The sequence below is a fragment of the Azolla caroliniana genome, unplaced genomic scaffold (genome assembly GCF_043228905.1).
Source record: "Azolla caroliniana isolate FFs.n. ecotype wild unplaced genomic scaffold, voAzoCaro1.0.p SCAF_1, whole genome shotgun sequence".
Classification (NCBI taxonomy): Eukaryota; Viridiplantae; Streptophyta; class Polypodiopsida; order Salviniales; family Salviniaceae; genus Azolla; species Azolla caroliniana.
This window is the reverse complement of record NW_028230436.1, coordinates 1,523,718-1,547,460: the sequence shown is the minus strand read 5'-3', so window position 1 is coordinate 1,547,460 and position 23,743 is coordinate 1,523,718. Positions and strand designations below refer to the sequence as shown.

The following is a 23,743-nucleotide window of genomic DNA, read 5'->3' as shown; positions in this document are numbered from 1 at the left end:
TGCTAATTGGAACTTTAAAAAGATCAAAAGTTTCTTGCTCTATGGGTTGGAACTTGGAAAGACATTCAAATAGCGCAAGTCTAGACTACAAAAACCCAACCATAAAGGAGTGTCAAATACCCACCTGATTGTCATGAGTATAACATATAAAATATCAAGTCACCACCTAATTATCACTACATAAGAGATACTATGTCTCATTCCTTTTGTTATTACCTCTACCTACTTCACTCTGTTATTGGTTTTGGTAGTTCATGTTGCCTTTTTATGGTTTTAATTATTATTATTTCTTTTCATCATTTATTAGTTTATTTTTACTTCTATTTCTTTTTATTAACATTTACAGCATAGCATAGCATAGCATTACATTATCATATAAATCACATTCCTAATCTTCATTCTGTTTTTTTGAAATTATTGCTCCAATCATGTCTTTTCAACTAACGCCAACCCAAAATTGTGCTAATAACTCTGACCTCTAATTGTGTGGTCACTCAACCTCACAATTGTCTTTCCAATCAAACTCATGAGTGCTCCAACAATAACAATAACAAAAAATGTCATCACTATTAGTCAACATGGCTGACGTAAGTGTACAATGTTTGGCTTCACAATAACCTAGAGGTGAAAACACCTAAAGTCTGCAATGTGGTGGTCCAATTGAAGTATAAAGGTCGCTTACATATATGATCACCATGGTCTGCATGACATGACATCACACATATCTAAGATACCGTGGTTGCACACAACATGGAACAAATACACAATCACCCCAAGCAATTGATTGGTACAAACAAGTTGCACATGCACCTTAAAAAATGTCAAGAACAATTGAAGGCCTCTACAAACATTTTTGGGTTTCTTCCAAGGTATCTCTTCACCAAATTTGGAGTTGTGCTCCATAGTTAAAGATGTCACAAAACATGACTACACATCCTCAATTCACAAAGAGGAAACCCAACACCAACTACAGCAACAAAAACTCAACCAAGGAGTGATGATAGGACAACTTGAATGGCATAAAGAAAGCTTTCTCCACTCAAGCAACGTCAGGATGGAAGCGTACTCAGTGACAAAGGAACACCTTTAGATGCAACAAGTGATGGTCACTCATACCTTTTTAACAAGAATTCATGCTGGAAAAAAAAATTAACATAATTTAAGATGGAAAAAATCAGAACTTCAAGCAAAACATAAAAACCAAGAAATTGCAACATTATGTTTTCAAGTCATTGTCAATTCATGATATAATGCACACCCGAAGCTCTATAATACAAAGTATTGAGCATGTGAAGACATGACTCAAATAAAGATCAACTTCAAAAAATAATGCATTATTCCATTTATTCCTGTGTAACATGATTTATGGTTCTCATAACACATCTGATCTCTTCATTTATGAGTCAGATTATGACTCTCATGATGTATAGGTGACAGTGCGGCATAGCTTCCTCACCACATTGCACAAGGTTATTGAAAAATAAACAACATTTGATCTGCATTAAAGGTTCAAATCAATGGTTTCAAAAACATTTATATGCAATGAGATACTCAGATGTATAAACAAAGATTAAAATTGGTGAAAATGTCAAAGATTCCCATGAATCAATACTCAAATTTCAAAATTACTGCCAAAAGCAGAGAATAGGCTGCAATTAATGTTTTAAGGTGTCATACCCATGTATAAGACGATGAATCTACAGTGCTGGCCACAATTAATGTGTCATACCCAAATATAAGTCTAGAAAGAGATGCATCCCACACCATCTCACACACAGACTACATATAAGTATGGAACTAGAACTAAAACAAGGACAACAGATAAAGGAGCATTAAGCACTAGTTTCCAAATAAAGGAGCATATACTTTAGTTGTATAGTACAGTTTACAAATGACATGATCATATTATCCACCTTACAATTGAACAAACCATCACCAGATAAAAGGCCTTAACTTTAAAGTGAGCAGCTGCATGCCTCTAATTTACACTGGAAATTTCAAGCAAGGGGTTGATAGTTGAAATGGTTATGGCAGAGCTGATTATCCTTGTGTTCAATTTCTTAATATGTGCTCTTATATTCTGTGTGAGGCTTTATCACCAAGTTTATTGAAAAAATGTGTTTTTTGGGCGCTGTGTCATTCATTCCTTTGGGTATGGGAATATTTACTTTGTACATCTTACCTTCATTTGCATCACTGCATGCACCATTGGAAGGTGTAATGTCCTCAATGGAGAAAACAGCAGTGGCAACCAAAAAACAGTAAACCTGAAAATACTTAGCCCCTTCTGTGCAATAGTTGAAGCCAGCGGCAATTATGCACAGTTATTACACCTGCGTAAAAAAATCATTCAATGCGAGATTGGCATCTCCATGTGCAACTGCATCTTCAGGTTCCGGCATGAAAAGACTCGAAGAAGAAGCCTATGGATAAATATGAGCAATATGATTATATACTCAGAAAGATGCGATGAAAGGTGAAACACATAGATGCTTAATAACTGACCTTGCAATCTATACACAACTCAGCTTCACTATCATTCACAAGAACAGCACCATGAGCCCTAAGCCACTCTTCACATTCATCTAATTCTTCTTGGTCCTTTCCAGGGCTCGCTTCTGACGACCCAAAACCTATAAAACCTAATATACGTCCAATATAGGATACTTGTAGAGTAGGGCGATATGCACGTGTCATACATCTTAGTGCCTCAAAACGCATTTTTTCAACCTGAAGATCTGCATAACACATTAACTGTCAAAAAGAGCACGATTTTTATATGACAAGAGAATCTCATGAATGAATGGAAGGGGCACCTACCCATTAAGCAAGTTCCCAAGTTTGGGGCCATCCTATATAGTCGAAAGAAAGATGTGTAGTTCCCCGCAGAAACAGCATCACGAACCGTCAATGCATGTTTGATGGCTGTGTCTTTTTTATCCTCCATAGACAGCCTTCAGTCAACACCGCCATAGAAAATATATAACCAGAACTTGCAATAGAAAGCAAGCTTGAGGTCGAAAAAACATTAGATACCTTGCCATTGAGGAAAGGAGGTCCCTGTTGTTTCCACGATTGAAAATGATATACAACAAATTGTAGGCTGTAAACTCTTTGTTGGATCCCTGAATGCCTTCTACATACAAGCCTTTCAGCTGAGACTGACACTGCAAATCTCAATAACAACAGTATCAGACCTGTTGGACATAAATAATATCATAAAATTGTTCACATCGACAAACTGTTTAATTGAATCCTGAAACATGCATAATACTTCCAGTGTTACATACAGGAGCTTTCAATAGAATGGTTTTCTGAACATCATTATAATGCAACTACATAAATCATCTACCAGTATTTATAATGCAGGCAGACAGATTACCTCTAATAGTATGGGAAATATCATACAACAAGGGATTTCAAAAACAATATTATTTTGTACAAGGGAAGCTATGAACAGAAGATTGCCTTTAGTGCAACTCAATGATTTCACGAAATATAATGGTTTCTCAAAATGGCCAATTTTAGATGATTTGACATATCAGAACCGTGCAGTGGGTGTATGAACACAATTACTTGAGGGGTTGTCCATCACTTGTACACAAGATGACAGAATTCACTATCTGTAGTAGATGTACAGGCTTGGCATCAGAACATATATATTTACGCTTTAAGGTAAAGGATGGATGCGAAAAGGATGTATATTATAAGAATATGGCTATCCATATACGATACCAATTCATTAAGAGTCTAAAGCAAGCCTTTATATTGGAAGAATTACCTGATTATACTCCGGTAAATCCCCTGCCTCTAAAGCCATTCTTGCATGTGTTTCATACACCTGCACAATGCAGTAAATTAGAAAATTCCAACAAAGTCTAAAATATCAAGAGTTGCAAGTAATAACTCATGTGAACAGATAAAACCTGCACAGTAAGTTCATTTCGAATCCGTTGTACAGTAAGATCTTGACGTATGGACTTCAACTGCTCACATTTGTATAAATAATTTTTTTGTGTAGTTTGTACAAGAACTAATGCTTTCCTTAAAATATCCTCCGGCCTTACCTGATCATTTCAAAAATGTTGGTAGAAAATAAGAAAGTTTTCAACACTACGTATCCACAAATAAAAATGTAACTAATTAGTTCTCACCATCAACTATCCACACAAAAATGTAACTAATATAATAGCTCTAAACAATGAAATGTTTCTATTAGAAGCTGATAAACACAAAATATGCACTCCCAGTCTTTGGTGACATAATCTCTTTCCACATTAATATTACACCATGTAGGCCTGACACACTTCATCTAGCAATAGTATAGAATTTAGTGATCACAAAAGAGATACTCACATGCAAGCACAAACCTGCCACAACAGTCTTTCCCAGACAAGCATATGCAATTTTTTTAACGTCATGAAAAAGCCACAAATCACATCAACAACTCCAATCATCATTAGGCATTACAATTTCTTTTATGCCAAGAGCAATAAATAGAATAGCTAGTAGTTTTCAGAACTAAGAACAGATGCCTATTCATAGATGTTCGACAGAGGATATAAGAGAACCCAAAACCAGAAAACATAACCCGATAGCCAGAAGAGATCCTGTCCATTACTACATCATGTCTATTGGTAGATGTCTGACAGAGATGGGAGAACCAAAAACTACAAAACAGATCCTGTCCATTTCTATATCATATCTATTGATACATGTTTGACAGATGTGAGAGAACCAAAAACCACAAAACATAAACAGATCTGGTCAATTTCCATATTACACATTTCTAGACTAGAAATCCTGTCAACAAACATGATCTGAGTTGAGAAATGGTGCATTTTCATCGTGAACATGGTTGGAAAAAAGAAATAAACAACTTTCTGATGAAAAGTTTCAGCAACAAATGTAGACTGTAGAAAAAGACAGATATAACCATTTGTAGAAAATCAGAATGATTATTTATAGAAACAAATGTATCATTCCAAAATAAATTGTCCAGATGACAAGGACATGATGTGATGTCTAAGGTGTGTAACATTTTAATGATCTCTAAATTCCAGAAGCACCATTTCTAGGCCTTAAAAATACACTTAACGGTGCATGCAACGTTCAAAATGCAGTGTGCAAATGGTATAATGCAATATCAAGAGCTCTAGTTAAAATTATCTCAGGTAATGTGCAATGTGCCTGCAATGATTTTTGAAACAGGACAGAAGTGACATAATCTCATTGTTAAAGTCTAGAAATAAAATTTCAGTCAATCCATCATCATTGATCTTACCCTCATGTTAAACAAAGCACTTACAGTATTAGGATCTGGTGCTGAAGTCAATCTCAAATATCTTTTTTCAACTTCTTGGCATGTACCTTTCACAGTCAAGGCATCCCAATTAATATCTTCTACTGCACCACCACTACCTTCACCAGCATTTCGTGCTAATAACATTGCTGTTGCTCTCCTAGCACTTGCCCCGACAGTCATTTTTCCCTGCCGTATATCCTTATTTACTGTTTTTATATCTTTGCCCTTGTCAAATCGTTTGGTTCGACTTTGTCTTCTCATTTTTTCCTCAGGTGTTTCTGCAGTAGTTAATGTTCCTAAACAAACTCCTCCCCCAGTTGTAGGCTCACTTTCACTATCCTCAGAACTATTATTTCCCTCCTGCAAGTAGCTTAAACCATCTTTCCGTGCTTTTTTTGCAGCTCTTTGCACACTGTTTAGAGCTGAGAACTGTTGGTGCAATAATGCCTTTGTCTTATTCCACACACCATCTTGCCTCTCCCATTTTAGGGAAGAAACCTGAACCCAATAAACCTCCTCAATCACATAATTCTAAAGCAAATGATTTTGGAATCCCAGAGTTCTTAAGCACATACGTTAGAAACATATATAATACTGATGAGTTCAGTGAAACCTAATCATTTAGATAAAGCATATATTAATAATGGTTATGAGACTTACGGATGCCTCCCCCCCTCTGATGATGTTCCATGTATTATTCTTATTGAGAACTGGCATTTTTACATCTGCTTTCTCATCTAGTTTTTCCTCTGTAATGGGCTCCCATCTGCTTTTTGATCGTTTAATTGGACTTTGATCTTGCTTTGGAAAAGTCATTGCATTTGATGTTTGGAGAGTCCTATATAAAAAAGAGGTTATGAGGCTGTTAAATTGCCCAAGAACTATATACTTCATCAACTAGAAATATATACTTCATCTTGTACATTAAAATGTTGATTTTAAACAAGTTGAATATTCTTACTCTTTCCCATTGGCTAGAGCTATATTTGTTGGTAGAGGAAATAGAGGCTCAGTATCCCAGTCCTTCGTGAAGAGTGACCCATCAGTGGAAGTCTTCGTGATCATCTACATACAGCACAGCAGTGTTGAATCATCATAAGAAAAAAATGCATATTCAACAGAGCAAACGTTTCTAAAGAACCTTTAAAATCTTATAGAAATAGAAACATGAACAGCATTGAAGAATAAAGAATGCATATATTACCTCCTTCATTATCTCTTGGCATGCCTTCTTTTGTGCTTCATCTTTGCATCGGGACAGTGCTCTCTCCACATATGCACGCAGAGATGGGGGGAACATGCTAGGCTGAAAATATAACAGAATGTTTTAAAGGCTAATTGTAAACAGTACAAAACATAAACGTATGTATTTGATCAAGGTGATGCTAATATGTGTAACCATGAGTAGCTGATATAAATAAAACAAGTTTGGATGTATGGTATCTTATCACTGGAACTGAAATTGTTGCCAAAACTTAATGATGGTATGAGCCAATATGGACAAGTATGATGCCATCTAATGAAAACTTAGATATGCACCATCTAATATGGCCTTGATCCAGAAGGTTGTTGGCAATATCCACAACAAGAGGAATATCTCTATCTGTCTTCACTCCTCTAAGCCAAGACTACACTTTGGGCAGGATTAAAGCCATGAAAAAAACAATTTCCCCAGACACGGAACGCTGTCCTCGGCAGACACAGAACAAGGTGGCATAATATGCAGGACTCGAAGCTACTAGAGAGAAGCCAGCTAGGAGAATACCAGAGGAGGAAGAAGAGACTGATATGTAGGAATTCTGGTGACAGAATGATGCTGTAATTTGCAAGAAGATCATGCAGGAATTCAGGCAAAAGAATAATGCAGAGTTTTCAGTTCAAAAATGAAGTGGGAGAATTCGAGAGACCATGAGATATGGATGGTGCAGATAGAGCACCTGAGGGAGACTGTTGATTTCAGCGGTGACTAATCTAATCCTTTGACCCATAAGAGAAGAGACTATTTAAGAAGTTAATGTATAGATGGGTTAGGCCTTAACATTAGCAACCTAATGCATTAATGCAACTTTAATAAGAAAGCTGAAGTTGGTTCTGCACTTCAAGCCAGTACATTGGATGATGAGTACATAACCTAGTTACATCATCCTTCAATTGTACTCGAGATTCAGTGCTCTGCCTATTGCTTCTGTGTTGTTGATCATCTGTCTACACTCTATTTTCTGTGCAATATTTAGCAGGATCAAGTCAGACTACATGCCTACTCGTAAAATGTCAGGAATACTGAGACATGTCACAATGTGGATGGATTAAAAAAAAGTAGAAAATTTGAACACATGTGCATCAAAATAGGTTAAGCGTTCTTTTATTTTTGTTGTTTTGGATTTCTAACAGCTGTTGAGAGTTATTATATGTTTTGTTGCTTTTTGAGTTCTAACAATACACGAGAAGAGGGTAATCAAACTCTACAAATCCATAGCTACAAATTTCTCACACCTTCTATCTTTTCCCTTGGTCAATAGGTTTGTGGTAGTTATCCACTCTATGGCTTTAGGAATATTGGGATTTTCAGTGATCTAGCAGGATTGTAATTATTATTTTGAAGAGGAAACTGGTGGGATTCTAACTGCTTTGAGTTTTCGGTTTCACCTAGACTAAAATAAAAACATGCATAGGGACTGTACAGCTAGGGTTGGCACTACACAGTGTATTATATCAATATTCTGAAACTATTCATCTCTCTTTTCAACCATGAATAAACCATTAGGTTGGGGTCGCACTACCATGGCAATTATACTGAAACTCTCAACCTCTCTTTTCAATGTTCATTCAATTAAGAGTAGGACTAAAAGCTATTAACCTTTTAACAAATTAATCACAACCCTCAAAGGTCGGGAAGATTTCAGTGGTTTGATAGACATCATCACCTTGTTTCTCAGGAAGGTGAGCTTGTAATTGCTTAGATATTTCTTACTAGTGAGTGCATTAATCAACTGATGCAGAGAGCAGGGATAGTAATTTTTAGCCTAACAACAAACGTCTCCTTAAAAACCGGTGCACAAAGAATGCGTACAAGTTGTGGGCGGCAAACGTGCAGAGATTGGATATTTATATTAGATCACTTTCAAAAGACTTTCACCGTATTAGCCATGTAGCATTGGCATGCCTGGTTCACTTTGTGCATACTACTAGATGAAGAAAATCAAGGGCTTTCGAGAGAGATAGGTTACATTGTAACTAACTCTCAATTATAAATTTCAAAATATTGATCACTGTTATAATTCATGGTTTCCAGCAGAGCATGACGCTATTAAACACACTAATATGGAACTAAAAATAAGACTTTTGAGATTGTATAATACTCATAATAAACATGATTTGCGATAACAAAGAATTACATGTATTCAAACATTAACACCACACAACCTGGTCTACGAGACCAATTCAGAATCACCATGAAAGTTTCAGCCCTGGAACACCAAGTTTCCAGCTTTCAACGTGGTTCTCCATAAACATCTGCGTTTCAGTATTAGCTTTAGGGGAAAATGTTCTCCGTTCTTGCCATTTCAGTGCAGTAAACAATAGCCATCGCTGCCATCAGCTTCGTGCCTCCCTAGTATGTGCTCGCTTAAAGGAGTTCACTAATTTCTAAGTATTATCTATTAATATATCACACACACATATACATATGTATATGTTTGTGTGTTAGTATATGTGTGTGGGTATGAACTCAATTAGTTTTTCTTTTGTTATGCATGAGATATCACATAATGTTATTATTGCATTACTTTTTGGGTCTCACATGCAACCAGTCTAGTTTCCACGTTTTTGGCCCCATTCTTCTTTAACATTGTCTGTCACATTCACAAGCACCGTTGGGCATTTCTCTAAAACCCAAGTTGGAAGAGATCAACCTATCCAAGTAGGTTGAGGGGTAAACTCCCCAAGGATTCTCCTTATGTACACATTGACCTTTCCTCCAAACAAATAGCTCTTCTCCTCGTGTACATTGAGGTTTATGAAAGCAGGTTTTTTATCAAATTTTTGGTGCCAAAAATCAAATTGTGCAAGTCTAAACACAGTACAGATCAATGGTCAATGGCCTCTAGCTCTACAGATATTAAGAGTCAAAAATACAGTCCCTTTGAGATAAAGAGATTTGACAGCAAAGGTTTTGACATTCGGGAAGACAAGATGCAAGGGATGTTATTTTTGAAAGATTGTGATGGTGCACTAGCAGCTATTTAACTAGATAGTATAACATATGATGCATGGGTTACCCTCAACAAGAAAGCAATTATTGAGTTGGTTGTGTCAAATTAGATCTTCGAAGATCTCAACAAATTTGACACTACACATGTTGACTGGCAGAAGCTGAGGAGTACCTATGAGATTACCACACCTGTTAACCATGTGCATCTCATCAGCAAATTAGTCACTGCAACTCGATGAAACAAAGAGTTGATAGATGCTTTCGTGTATTTACAAGTACATCATCCTAATTGCAGATTCAGGTCTATTTCATTCGATGATATGCATTTGGCCTTACGCTCTTGGCCATTATGTCAAGAAAAACTGTCATAATTGCCTACATGAAAAGTAGAGAAACATTCAATAGTAGACATTACATGAAAACATGCACCTCAATCCACAATCGAAGTCTATGAGAGCATCATGAATAGTCAACAACATGTTAATAATAACACCCTTGGTGATTTTCATGGCATGGGCATGATACCGAATATGTACAGCTAGATATGCATGGATATATTTATAGTGTTCATCAGAGGTTCTTGGGAATTCACCAAGGGTATTATGCTGGTTATAAAAGGAGCCAGAGAGGCACTCTCTATTGCTTACATGGAAAAGCTTCGTCTGGCAGATTTATAGGTGATACAACGATACACTCTCGTTTGTAATTGAGCACAAAAGGCAAAAAGGCATAAATACTTTTATCTTCTTTGCACCACCTTGATGCCAAGGCACAAAACTACACTTTTTGTAATGATTGCCACTATGGACGCCACGTAACAAGTTGTTATTGCTTTGGTATGTCTCGCAAGAAACATTTGCATGACTTTGTTCATTCTGATGTATATACACTTGCCTACCAAGTCTATGGGGCAAAGGGCGATCTTTTACTTTCTCTTTGTTGATGATTGCTCTAGAAACATTTGAATTGACTTATCAAAAAATAAAAGTGGCACTTCAGAAATTCCAGGCATTTGTAGCTACCTGGACAAGCAGATAATTGAAACATCTGTGTATGAAAAACAATAGAGAGTTCACAATTGATGAAATTCGGAAATTTTGTGATATTCCTGATATAGCGAGGGGGGAAACAGCCACATATACCCCTTTTTCTAATGTTGTGGCTGAATGTTATGACCAAACGAAGTATCAAAGAAAGAAAGATACATATTAACATCTTTTAAGAGGCCAAAATGGCCTACAAGAACAAACAAGAGATTACATCTTAAAATGTTGTCTCGTTTGTGAGACAGTGAGATGCATGGTACACTTCACATACTAGGAACAACAAACTTTGCAAAGTATGTGGAGATGTCAAAAGCAGGGAAACTTCATGTGCAAATTCCCAGCTACTATGAGCATATACAAATGATAAGCAATTAGATAAACAAATTAAAGGAAGGACGTGAAGGGTGCTTCATGAAACAAATCACCACCAAGCTAAGGATAAGAGACAAACACAAAACCCCATCAGTGTCCCATACCACCAAATATGTCCATGTTTTATAACTCAGAAGTGTCCCTCATATAGCTAAACTCTATTGGCACCCAGACTACCACATGGTCCCACGTGTCCAATGTCCTTATGGGTTTGTCCCAAGTCCAAATATAACTGGTTTCCCACTAATTGGACCCTTAAATCCATTAAAAGTAATGTTTAGAATTGCTTCATAAGGCTATGCCCATAACAATGGCTTACACACATCAGAGAGAAGTGTCCCTCATATAGCTAAACTCGTTTGGCACCCACACATCAGATAGAAGTATGCCACATTGTTAACTGAGAATACTGCTACCTAACATGAGATGGAAAAGGCTCATCTGCATTGCTTGGGCAAATCTTGCTCAACTTTCATAAGCTTCATAAGTCAATGCCTATAACACTAGCTATCAGAGAGAAGTATGCCACATTGTTAACTGAGAATACTGCCACCTACCATGAGATGGAAATGGCTGATATATCATATCAGACAGAAAGACTCTTGCTCACATGACTGACTTCTTCCATAGGCCCACACCTCCACCAAGATGTCAAGGATTTCTCAAGTAAAAAGAGGACACAGGTTACAAACCAGTAGAAGATCACGGAGATCATTATTCACTGTCTGAGCCACGCTCCAACACACCTACCGACATTGCACACCATGTTACCTCACCTCCACTCATCCCATACACAATGCAATGCACTTCTTGCTTGTAAAACCATTGCAAGGATTATTACCAATTGCAAAGTCACCAGCTGCATTCAGATTATTATCATAATATTGAAGGAAAGTAGAGGCTTTAATTTTTCCCTCCTGAAGTTACTCATATTTGTAATCATGATTATCTAATAGGAAACTTTTGGCCACAAGTAGACGTTAATGCATCTTTCATTCTTTCTTTCTTTCTTTCTCTCTCTCCCTCTCACATTACTATGGTTTTCTTTCTCTCTCCTTTTCACACTATGGTTTTTCATTAATTTTCTTGCTATAGAACATTTTATTGGATCTCACATGATGTAACTTATTTGGTCTCAATAGGTCATTTTGGTTCCTTCCTACTAGTTTCAGTGCCACCAAGAAGTCACATGTAGACTTATACATTGTTGATAATCATTTCAAGAAATACCCATTGCAAGCAAACTTTATTAACACCAGAAAGAAGTCAATACATAAGAGTTTGAACAAAAGAATCTAACCTGCAGCATAGAATCATTAGATGTATCCTTAGAGGATGCCTTCCCGGAGACAGCCACATATACAGGCTTCCGTACTTGAGACGAATCTGCAGAGGTAACTTTGGTAGCCATGCCTAATGTTGAGATTATCCTTGGGTTAGTTGGAATTTGCAGATTTCCAGCCCTCCTCTGAGAGGGTTCTGTAACTGATGATGGAAAGATCTTAGGTTGGAAATTAATTCCCTGTGAATGCGCTGGTGGCACTTGTTGTTGAGGCTGAATGACAGCATGTTGTTCTTGATGAGATTGAAAATGCAGTGGTTGGTCTTGCAAACTCTGTTGAATGTAGGATGGTTGTTGGTAATGACCTGATTGAACATGTGAATAATGGTCTGTTTGAAATCCACTACTGATGAAAGGCCCACCATTGGCAGATGGGCCTATAGCTCCTACCTGTGCACAAAAACAACAATCCAATATTGCTATGCATGATACTTCAATTGGCATGGAATTCTTCAAAGATCAAATGCAGAATGTTTTGCAATTTTATCCATGAGACAGGTTTTAACTTTAAACAATGCTCCAGCTTTACACAAAAGTCTGTATATAACACGCTACAAATGCATTGGTTAGTTTGACCATATGACCAAAGCCGGAATCACTATTGTCAAGTCTTTGTAGTAGATCCTGCGATCTCTACTCAGCCATTATAATCTTCACTATTTTTTGGAAAGAAAGCCCTATAATACTGTTGATTTCATCCAAATTTGGTGTTGATGTTTGTACAAAATCATTGGAATTTTAAGTATCATTTAGAAATAGCTGTTTTGAAGGTGTAAACAACACCACATAAAAATGACAACCTAGATAATAAACAAAAAATACTGAGAAAACTGGTTTGCTGTTTTTGAATGAATATGTCATGGATCCAATTCATATGTTAGCTCAAACTAATTTCCAGTTGATCTTTAGAACAATCAAAGAAACACATAAGAATTTTCTCGTGTCTAAATAGCTACTTTCAACTAAGAAAATCAGAAAATAAAAGACAAACAGCTAAAAGAGCATACATGATCTTTCCTTAGCTGTCAGCTTTCAACAATAGCTAGCATCAAGCTTTTGCATATCGGTGAGTTTGAAACTGAGCTTTGTGAGACTTCATACCAAATTATTAATTACCTCTGGAATTCCAAATTCCATGCACATGTGTTTAAATTCCTTTTCCTTTGGATGTATAACACAACATGCTGTCATTCTCTTACAGAAGCTCATTGGTAACTCATGCATGGAAAACAAAAGATGGCAAGCATCACAGCCTTAAGGAGATACTAACATATATAAACTGCATACCTGAGTAGTATTGACATCAGGATAAGATGGTTCATTGAGATCCCATCCAGGTTGGGTACCGGGAGGTGGAGGTTGGCTGTATGGCAGAGGTTTAGCTTCAGGAGCTGGAGGCTCGGTTCCCGGTGCTGTACACTCATCCAAGTCCTCAACTTTGGAGCTATTCTGCAAGTTTGCATAATAGCTTGCCCACTGCTGTTGATAATCTTGTGAATATTGAGTATTCATGGCCTGGGCATTGCCAGTACTTGCATCTTGTTGTGGATAACCTCCAGGATAGCTAGAGTATGCACCATAGTTCACATAGCTGGAGGTGCCAGTCCATTGGCTAGAGTATGATGAGTGCTGTGGATAACCTGATCCTGCCGGATTCTGGTAGCCATGGACTGGCGGCACAGCTGGCGCCACATTATAATAGCCGGAAGAAGCCCCGGCCTGGTAGTCTGTACTACTATATGAATTACCCGCCTGATAAGGAGCTGCTAAATTTTCATAACCTCCGGGCTGTTGAGAGTGTGAAGGGTGGAGGTTACCTGACTGGGGATGCGGATAGCTGCTATTAGTATTATTATTGTAGGTATAACCCCCCTGGTGGTAGGTGGAGCTTGGATTCTCGTATCCTGTATATCCTCCTGCATAAGTAGTGTGATGGCCATAATCGGGGGGTGTGGCCTGGGCTGCTGTTGCGACAGCCGCAGCATGGGCATGGGCATGGGCATGAGGACGAGCTTCCTGAGCCGTATACATTGTCGCCTACTATCTAGAAAGCACCAACGAGAAAGAGAGAGATTGTGTGTGAGAGAGAGGGCGTTTCTTCGTAACAAGTCTTACCATTAACTTTGTGAGGGGATCGCAGTTGCCTTACTTTGTGCTACAGATCGTATGTGATGGCAAACACCGTCTCATCTGATTAAACTCAGATCAAACCCGTCATCAAAGAAACCCTAATAAAACATGGACTGTGCTCATTAATTTGCTCTTTTATAAAACATACGCTTTTTTCGAGTGCCGTCTGCGGTATAAAACTTGGGACAGCACACAATCATCAAGACTGGAGGAGGCAGGTCCGTAGCATAGAAACGGATCAAAAGGAAGCGTAGAAAAGGCGATCAAGAAGGAAATCTCCTCTTTAATACGCCGCTACGGAAACGTCTGGAGAACCTGTGAGAAGAGGTATGCACAGGGAAGGCTGGCGATGGCGATGGCGATGGCGACAGAAAACAAAACCGAAGGCAAGGCAAGGCGAGGCGAGGCGAGCGAGTAAGGGTTGTGTTATGAATTAAAAAAGAGCTCCCCGCTTGGGCCTTTCTTTTCACACCTCTCCTCTGCATACGGGAAAACTAAAGCACGGAATCCCCTAGTGATGGTTGAGTTAATTAAAGCCAAAAACAGGAAGTCGATCGATGGATGAAACGTTGGGTTTCATTCTCCGGTTGGTTTATTATACATATAGTACAAACAAACTCATGTGATGGCGATCAACACGAATTAACAAATAAAGCAAGGAAGGTCATGGCACTGACCGGTCCAGGTCAAGGTCGAACGCCTCCTTAGGTCTTCTTTCTTTCATGCAATGGCAGTCGACGCAGAAAACAAAGGCATCAAAGGTAGGGCTATAATAGTAAGTGTTGAGTTAAGTTGCGTTTCTTTTACATGCCTTCTTCGATCATTTGGCCAAACACTATGTTTTATCTTCTGGTTTGTTTTTTATATCGTATGTTTATGAATCAAATTCACGCAATAGTAGTGGCGATTAGCAAAGAAAACATAAGCGAGAATGGAAAGTCGACCCGTAAGGTCTTAGTTAAGTTGAAACAACTTTGATTGCCTTACATTCCACACCTCCTTAAGCTAGTCAGTCAACAAATGGTGTTGATTTTTTTATTGTTAAAAATACTATTATGCATTGCAAGCATAGATGTAACCAAACCAAGAGAAATCATCATGAAACTCAACTAGTAAGGCACTTGGGCTATCCACACAATTGGGACATGAAAAACAAGCAAAACAATTAATGGGTATTGCATAAGGTAAGTCAACAATTAAGTTAATGGAAACTTGTAATATGTTCATTGCACATAAGATTGAGAATGAATCAAACAATTCTCATCACACATAAGCACTTCTATCAATTGTTAATCAATTGGTTCAAAAAAGCATCAAAACATCAAAACGTTCCAAGAGACAATATTTCGATCAGAAAGCCCTTTCAGCACTTTCTCTGCTTTTGCAAGCATCCCACATTTGACGCATATCCACCAAGGTGGTACCAAGTACAATATCCCCCTCCAGTAACTGCATACTCATGATACTATCATGAAATTGCTCTCCTATGTGCATTGTTTATGTGCTTCTACAAGCCTTCAATGTACAAATGAAGGTGACTGCATCGGGAGAATTTCCCTCACTTTGAATGTGTTCATAACCATACAACACTTCATATATATTGCCCTTGTTGGCTATATCCTGCGAGTAGTGCATTCCAAGAGATGACATTTCGGGTAGGAAGCTCTTCAATAACTTTTTGTGCCTTAGCAAGCACACCACGTCCTGTTTAACATACCCACCAATAAGTCCATTCCAAGAGCACTTTCTGAGATTTTACAAACTCTCCACATAACTATTACCAACAAATGGTCATCCTCAAATCCCTTACATACAATATCAGTATGAATTTTCTTATCCTTCATTGGGAGTTGTCTAAAGACCAAACTGAATGAAATAGTATTTGGCAACAGAATCTGTTGCATTTTCCTAAAACAATTTAATGCATATTCGTTGTATCCCTGTTCAATATAATCCACGAGGAGTGCATTACATGACACAATGTTTTGATCCGATGACTTCTCAAAGATCCAATTAGCCTCAAATAGTGACCAACACTTTGTGTACATGTCAATCAAAGTGCTTGAAACAAAAGGATCCATTTCAAATCCTTTTACAATAATCTCTGAATGTAGCTCTCGACCCCTTACGAAATCTGGTAGGGATCCACACGCTTTCAAAACACAAGAAAAGGTTGTAGCATAAGGTCAAATTCCATCCAATTGCAATTGGGAAAAAAATGTTAACGCTCCTTCCACAAGTCCATGTTCTTCATATCCTATAATCAATCCTATCCATGATAATATCTTGAAGTAGAAGTGTATGAAAGACTTTTTTTTCCCTCTATTGAGAAGCCACTTTTGTGATATACACCAACCAAAGTGCTTCGGACATAAATATCTCTCTCAAATTCCTTCTGAAGAACTAACCCATGAAATTCTTTTGTTTTGAATATTGTTTCAGTTAATGCTTTATGTGTGTGGTGGAAGTGTCGTTGCAACAAGAAATATGAAGGCATCGAGTACAATGTGGTGGATATGATTAAGATGTGGTGGGACAACTTGGTGCACACAATTAAGGGAGAATATGATAGTGTTAAAGGAACACAGTAAAAGGTGCATAAGAAAAGGCGAAAAATCCGTAAAATATGGTGGCCAATACCTCTTTGGTTGGATGAGTCACATGAAGATCGTTGGAATTATGTTCCACCACGTTGGCTAGTCCCGCCCCCTAGTCCTTTCTTATTTCAAACATAATAGTGAGGTATATAGTTTCTTCCTTTCTCTTCATCTTATAGGTTGACAGGAAGAACATAAAAGAGGCAGATGGGATTTGGGTAGTTCGATGGACTGACAAGGGCGAGATGGTGGATGTGAACAATGAAGCATTTTCTGATTTTGGATAAGGATGAGTGATGATGGTATTGAGGGTTGTAAGATAATTTATCGAGAGACGAGGAGAGTAATGTCATTTCATTTCATTTTATTTTAGGTACACGGTTTTGGTGGTAAATCAGCGAGAGTGAGATGGTTGATGTGGATTATTGAAGCATAATTCATGTTTTTGATACGGATGAGTGATGGTGGTGTGGGGGCTGAAGCATAGTCTCTTCAGAAAACTAAGTTGTTTGTATGTACAGGATTGTGGCGGTAATCTGCAAGAAGTTTGATGTGGACTTGAGGAAGCAAAATGTATGTTTTTGATAAGGATGAGTGTTGGTGGTGTGGGGGTTGAAGCATAATCTATTTAGAAAACTAGACTCATTTCTTTGTTTGTATGTACAGGTTTTGGCAGTAATTCATGAGAAGTTGATGTGGACTCGATGAAGCAAGATGTATGTTTTTGGATAAGGATGAGTGATGAGGGTGTGGGGGGCGAAGCATACTCTCGTGAGGGGATAAGGGGAAAAAACTCATGTATTGTTATATGTGCAAGATTTTAGGGTGAAAGCATGCGAGTGGAAACAATTAGCTATGTCCTTGACATAGCTAATTAGTTATGCAATAAGCTACCATTGATAAATTAGCTATGCAATAAGCTACCATTGAAAATAGTAGAGAGTTTTAATTATATAAATGTGCAACATAAACGTGCAACATAAATTGATATGTGCACCATAAATTATATACCGAATTCCTAGGTTCATTATGCATGATCCTTTGCCACATCGCGTGGGCCATCTTTAGTTGAGTATTGGCTTAGATTACTACCACTGTTGTTAAACCCTATTGAGTCCACTCCTCCATTGCCGCCATTCTACACTTAGTTACCGGCATTGTGTGGTCCAAGTATCATCTGCCATTGTTCGATCCGACGGAGTTCACTCCTCCATTGCCACCATTCTACACTTAGTTGCCGCCACTGTTTAGTCCAAGCATCATCTACCAAGTTCACTCCTCCATTGCCGCCACTCTACACTCAATTGCTGCTACTATGAAGGTCGTATATTGTTGCCACTTTTCAATCCGACGGAGTTAACTCCTTCTCCACTGCCGCCATTCTACTCTCAGTTGCCATCACTGTGCGTTCCAAGCATCATTTGATCTGATGGAGTTCACTCCTCCATTGCCATCATTCTACACTAAGTTGTCGCTACTATTCGGTGACCGGTCCTAGATTGCTGCCACTTTTCGATTTGACGGAGTTCACTCATCCATTGCCATCATTCTACAATTAGTTGCTGTTATTGTTCGGTCGTGTATTGCTGCCACTTTTCGATCTAAGGGAGTTCACTCCTTCTCCACTGCCGCCATTGTACTCTCAATTGTCATCATTGTGCATTCCAAACATCATCAGCCACTGTTCGATGTGACAGAGTTCACTCCTCCATTGTCATCATTCTACACTTAGTTGTCGCTACTGTTCAGTCCTGGATTGCTGTCACTTTTCGATTTGACGGAGTTCACTCATCCATTTCCATCATTCTACACTTAGTTGCCGCTACTGTTCGGTGGTGTATTGCTACCACTTTTCGATCCGAAGGAGTTCACTCCTTCTCCACTGTTGCCATTCTACTCTCAGTTGTTGTCACTATGTGTTCCAAGCATCATCTGCCACAGTTCGATCCGACAAAATTCACTCCTCCATTGCCATCATTCTACACTTAGTTGCCGCCATTGTTCGGTCCTGGATTGTCAAAATTGTTCAATCAAACGGAGTTCACTCCTCCACTGCCGCCATTCTACACTCAGTTACCGCCACTATTCGGCCCTAGATTACCGCCATAGTTCGGTCTTGGATTTGAATAACTATTATGTCTATTGATTATCTTGTGTATTGTTGTGTATAATCTTGTGTATTGCAGAATATTTTTGTGTATCGTTGTTGCCCATAGCCATCTTTAATACGTGTCTTTTTTTCAGGAAAATTAGGGTTTAAACTCATCAAGCCAAATGGAAGGGGAAGGAGGGTGTTTAGAATTACCCCTCAATGATCATTAGAATAGGGATGATGCTATCAGGACACAACAAGCGATACGAAAGTATTGGGCAGAAAAGAAGAAGAAGAAAACATCGTCAATTGTTGAAGGATATGAAAGCCACACTCACTAAAGGTAAAGATAGTATTGGTTGCGATATAGGTCTAAATATCACTGAGAATGGAAGTAATGAGACTACTATCATAGAGAGAAAGGTTGACAATGTAGACTATTTCAATGTTCAAACCAAGCACATCAGCAATGAAGACAAGAAGGTAGTACTTTATGGAATATTAAATGATCCATCGATAAATGAGTTAGTTGATTGTGATGGTCTTAATGCAAACATAACATCTGTACTAGTAAATAATCTCCATAATAGTTTCGTATCCATGAGTAGGTCAGAAGATGATATTGTCTTAAAAAGGTCTAGTCTAATGATGTTACTTAATAGTGATGTTGGTGATATTAACATCAGTGTGTTATCTAAAGTAATTGGTGTTAGTAGAAAAAGTGTGTACAATACATTGAATCGGATAGTTTCCTTGGGTGAAGGAACTAGTTTGCTAAAGCTAACAACAAGATGTAAGCCAATGACACCCATAACATCATAAATCAAGGATATAATCACAATATTTTGGACTAATGAGAGTAGGGTTTCACCCAATAAGAAGGATTTATGCAGGAAACGTTTTGGAAGGAGTCAATACGAGGAGCATCCCATTGATATTCTTGATGTACCTCATGTATTTACATTTATCTCAACATTTGTTTTGACTTTTGAGCTTAATTAGTTAGCTTATTAGCTACCTCTGAATATGACCATACCCGAATAGCTAATTACCTACCTCAGAATATGACCATAGCTAACTAGCTACCAATAATAGCTAATTAGCTACCAGAATATTAGCTCCCTAAGAATATCGAACATAGCTATTTAGCTACTAGAATAGCTAATTAGCCACAATTCATAGCTATTTAGCTACCACAATAGTTATTTAGTTGCCTATAACAATAGCTAATTAGCTACCAGAATTGCTAATCCCTTACTAGAATAACTATTGTACTAAACTATGGTAGTAGCTAATTAGCTAATTAGCGACTCAACTAAAGTATGGTAGTAGCTAATTAGCTACCACTTAACTAATTAATTATTGTACTAAACTATGGTAGTAGCTAATTAGCTACCACTTAACTAATTAACTATTGTACTAAACTATGGTAGTAGCTAATTAGCTACCACTTAACTAATTAACTATTGTACTAAACTATGGTAGTAGCTAATTAGCTACCACTTAGCTAATTAGCTACTCAGCTAAAGTATGGTAGTAGCTAATTAGCTACTAGTTAGCTAATTAGCTACTCAGTTAAAGTATGATAGTAGCTAATTAACTACCAATTAGCTAATTAGCTATTGTACTAAACTATGGTAGTCGTTAATTAGCTACCACTTAGCTAATTAGCTACTCAGCTAAAGTATGGTAGTAGCTAATTAGCTAAGTGGTAACTAATTAGCTATTGTACTAGACTATGGTAGTCGCTAATTAGCTACTGTACTACATTATGGTAGTAGCTAATTAGTTACCACTTAGCTAATTAACTACTGTACTAAACTATGGTAGTAGCAAATTAGCTACCATTTAACTAATTAGCTATTGTATTAAACTATGGTAATAGTTAAGTAGCTACCACTTAGCTAATTAGCTACTCAACTAAAGTATGGTAGTAGCTAATTAGCTATTGTATTAAACTATGGTAGTAGCTAATTAGCTACCACTTACCTAATTAACTATTGTACTAAACTATGATAGTAGCTAATTAGCTACCACTTAGCCATAGAGCTAATCAATATGTCCATTTTATTACGTAGGTCAATTTATTTATTAGGTTTAGGTGAATGCATCCAAATATCAAAGTTCAACTACGAACATTCGAGTCTCTTAAGCCACACTTTGTGAGACAATTGAAGGATCGATACACATGTTGTTGCATTTACCATGTACAAATGGGTTTTCTCAAGGACTCTGTTAACCTACTATGTCACCATAGAGCCGCCCTAACAAATGCAATTTGCACTTGTGAGTGCCCAATTTGTCGATCGAGCCCGCATGAGCATTGTAAATCATTTAAACATGTTATCTCTTCCATGAGTTGTCTTTTAGATTCAGCATTGTGTCCGAGAGAAACTGAGGCCATCTTCCACAGTCATAAATGTGTCATGGGTTTATGTCAAGATTGTGGCCCTAGTAGATTTAGGTGGTGTCCAAATGAATTGAGTAGTGAAATATTAATCTCTGTCAAGTTATTTGAGTCAGTTGACACCAATTTCGAAGGAAAGGTGTGTAAAAGAAAGGATATAGTTAGGAAGTCACTTAAACCAAGGGATATGGCGTATCTCTAGGAAAGTTCATTAAACACAACTTCATTTATTCATGGCAAGCCCATCAGTTTAAGACTTGCATATTTGATTTTCCAAATGATGTAGTAGTCTCAGTAGTAGATTTCGCAGAGAATTATACTTTTAAGCAACAGAATGAAATTCAATCTATGCATTGGTGTTCAACGCAGGAAACCATTTTTGTGCACATAACATATTTTCAAGTTTCAGGTGATGTTAAAAAAGTAATTCATTTTTTTATTTCTGATGATAAGAAGCATGATACCTTGTTTGCCCAACATTGTTTTAACTTACATTGGCAATGGTTATTAGCTAAACGTTTGGAGTTTACTCAACATTAGGTCTGGTTTGATGGAGCTGTGTCACAATTCAAGGCTAGACGTCCATTTTATTTTGTGGGGAGGTATCCTACTATAACAACTTTGGAGATGAGATGGATTTTTTTTGGGTCTAGCCATGGTAAAGGTGAACATGATGGTGCATGTGCTATTATAAAGTGGGCACTTACCCATGAACAACTAAAGGCAGATGGTGTGCAAATGAATTGTGCATCACATGTAGTTGAATATTTAAGAGCTAATATGTCAACAAGTGCAACTGGTGTTTATTCCTCGCAGGTCCGAGATATCAAACTTGAATTTTGGGAAGTGAAGATAGATGAAGTAAATAGGGAGAAGACTTGGGAGTGGCAAGGAATTCCCGAATTGCGATCTCTCCATGTCGTTCACGGTTATACTAGGTTGGATGGTCATTGTATTGTAGTTAGAGAATTAACTTGTTTTTGCTTCTATTGTGTGCAGGGAAATTGGAGGTATTGTTTAAACAAAGCATATATTCAAAATTGGGAGTATCATACATTGAACGATAATGAAGCAGTTGATGGAGAAACAGAAAAGAATGTTGACTTCACATATCAAGGACGTTGTCGTAATGTAGTCCGCACACTACATGAAAAATGTAAAAATAATGTATCCGATTTAAGTACACATATATATAAATAAAAGAAAGGGAAAAGTACCAAGATACCCCTGGAAGTTCATCTATTTACCAAAATGCCCCTGAAAGTTCCAAATTTACCAAATTACCCCTATGTCCAAAAAATTACACTTTATAAAGTAATTATACACTCAAATCTTTGGTAAATAGGGCTTGTTCGGGTCCATTTCTTCCATCTTTGGTAAATAAGGCTTGTAGATTTGAGTGTATAATTACTTTATAAAGTGTAATTTTTTGGACATAGGGGTAGTTTGGTAAATTTGGAATTTCCAGGGGCATTATGGTAAATAGACAAACTTCCAGGGGTATCCTGGTACTTTTCCCTAAAAGAAAATATTAAAATATTTATTACATGCATAGGGCAAGATTCGAACCTTGTGCCTCCATGTAAATAAACCAAAACTTTACCATTATATTAACTTATCATAAGTGTTATAAATATAGATTTAATAGATATAACACTTTTATTTATGCCTACCTTTATTAAAAGGTAAATCATGCATTTTTAGAGTGCGTGAATACTTTATTTACAAGAAAAATATAAACCAATAAAAAAATACTCGTGCACATCTAGCATGCATGAACACTTTAGAAAAAGCAGAAAGCTATGCTTAGTCTCTCCCATCCTTATATAAGGAGGAGAGAAAGATGTATATGGGGGTTGATTATTTTGTAAGGATTGACCAATATAATATATTGTGGGATTCACGAATTTGTCATCTAAATTGTCTCTTACTATCTAAATATTGATTAAATACACTAAACTTGTGGGATTCACGAGATTCATAACTTACCTCTCTTTCTACCTATTCATTACTAGCCTTATCTCATATTCTTCTTTCTCTTAGTCCAAAACCTCAGTGGTTCCCACCCGACTCACGCAACGATCCGGAGCCAAAAGGCACGACAACGTGGAGATACTCTGAGTGATGTCTTAAATGTTGGGGATAATTTCATTGTAATGTAGAAGAAGGCAATTCAGAGGGTGTTGATTTCTATATATTGAAGTGCACGGTTAGTAAATAGTGTGCAACGCAGAATATATTA

The 23,743-nt window shown here is 37.4% G+C and overlaps 1 protein-coding gene across 2 annotated transcripts; it reads right to left on the bottom strand.

Moving 5' to 3' along the window:
- Window positions 1-1,558: 1,558 nt before the first annotated feature.
- SAC3A (SAC3/GANP/Nin1/mts3/eIF-3 p25 family) lies at window positions 1,559-14,789 on the bottom strand. Of its 2 annotated transcripts, none has more exons than XM_087316216.1 (13): window positions 14,425-14,789; window positions 13,563-14,319; window positions 12,234-12,665; window positions 6,510-6,611; window positions 6,267-6,370; window positions 5,966-6,143; window positions 5,309-5,803; window positions 3,927-4,067; window positions 3,782-3,841; window positions 3,037-3,167; window positions 2,821-2,954; window positions 2,506-2,738; window positions 1,559-2,423 (listed from the first exon to the last, which is right to left on the bottom strand). In XM_087316216.1, exons 2-13 carry the CDS (start codon window positions 14,304-14,306, stop codon window positions 2,328-2,330), a joined length of 2,850 nt encoding a protein of 949 aa, XP_087172342.1. In that variant the 5' UTR covers window positions 14,307-14,319; window positions 14,425-14,789; the 3' UTR covers window positions 1,559-2,327. The 2 variants fall into 2 exon arrangements, with proteins under 2 accessions (XP_087172342.1, XP_087172349.1); XM_087316223.1 differs by having other exon boundaries at window positions 14,554-14,789.
- Between the last annotated feature and the right edge of the window lie 8,954 nt (window positions 14,790-23,743).

What these genes read in the sequence shown, in the direction of transcription:
- SAC3A (XM_087316216.1), bottom strand. Translation starts at nt 14,306, where the DNA reads ATGTATACGGCTCAGGAAGCTCGTCCTCATGCCCATGCCCATGCCCAT. An exon ending in GCTCTAGCCAATGGGAAAGA is followed by an intron (nt 6,144 to 6,266) that starts GTAAGAATATTC and finishes TTTTTTATATAG; the next exon opens with GACTCTCCAAACATCAAATG. An exon ending in ATTTACCGGAGTATAATCAG is followed by an intron (nt 3,168 to 3,781) that starts GTAATTCTTCCA and finishes TGAGATTTGCAG; the next exon opens with TGTCAGTCTCAGCTGAAAGG.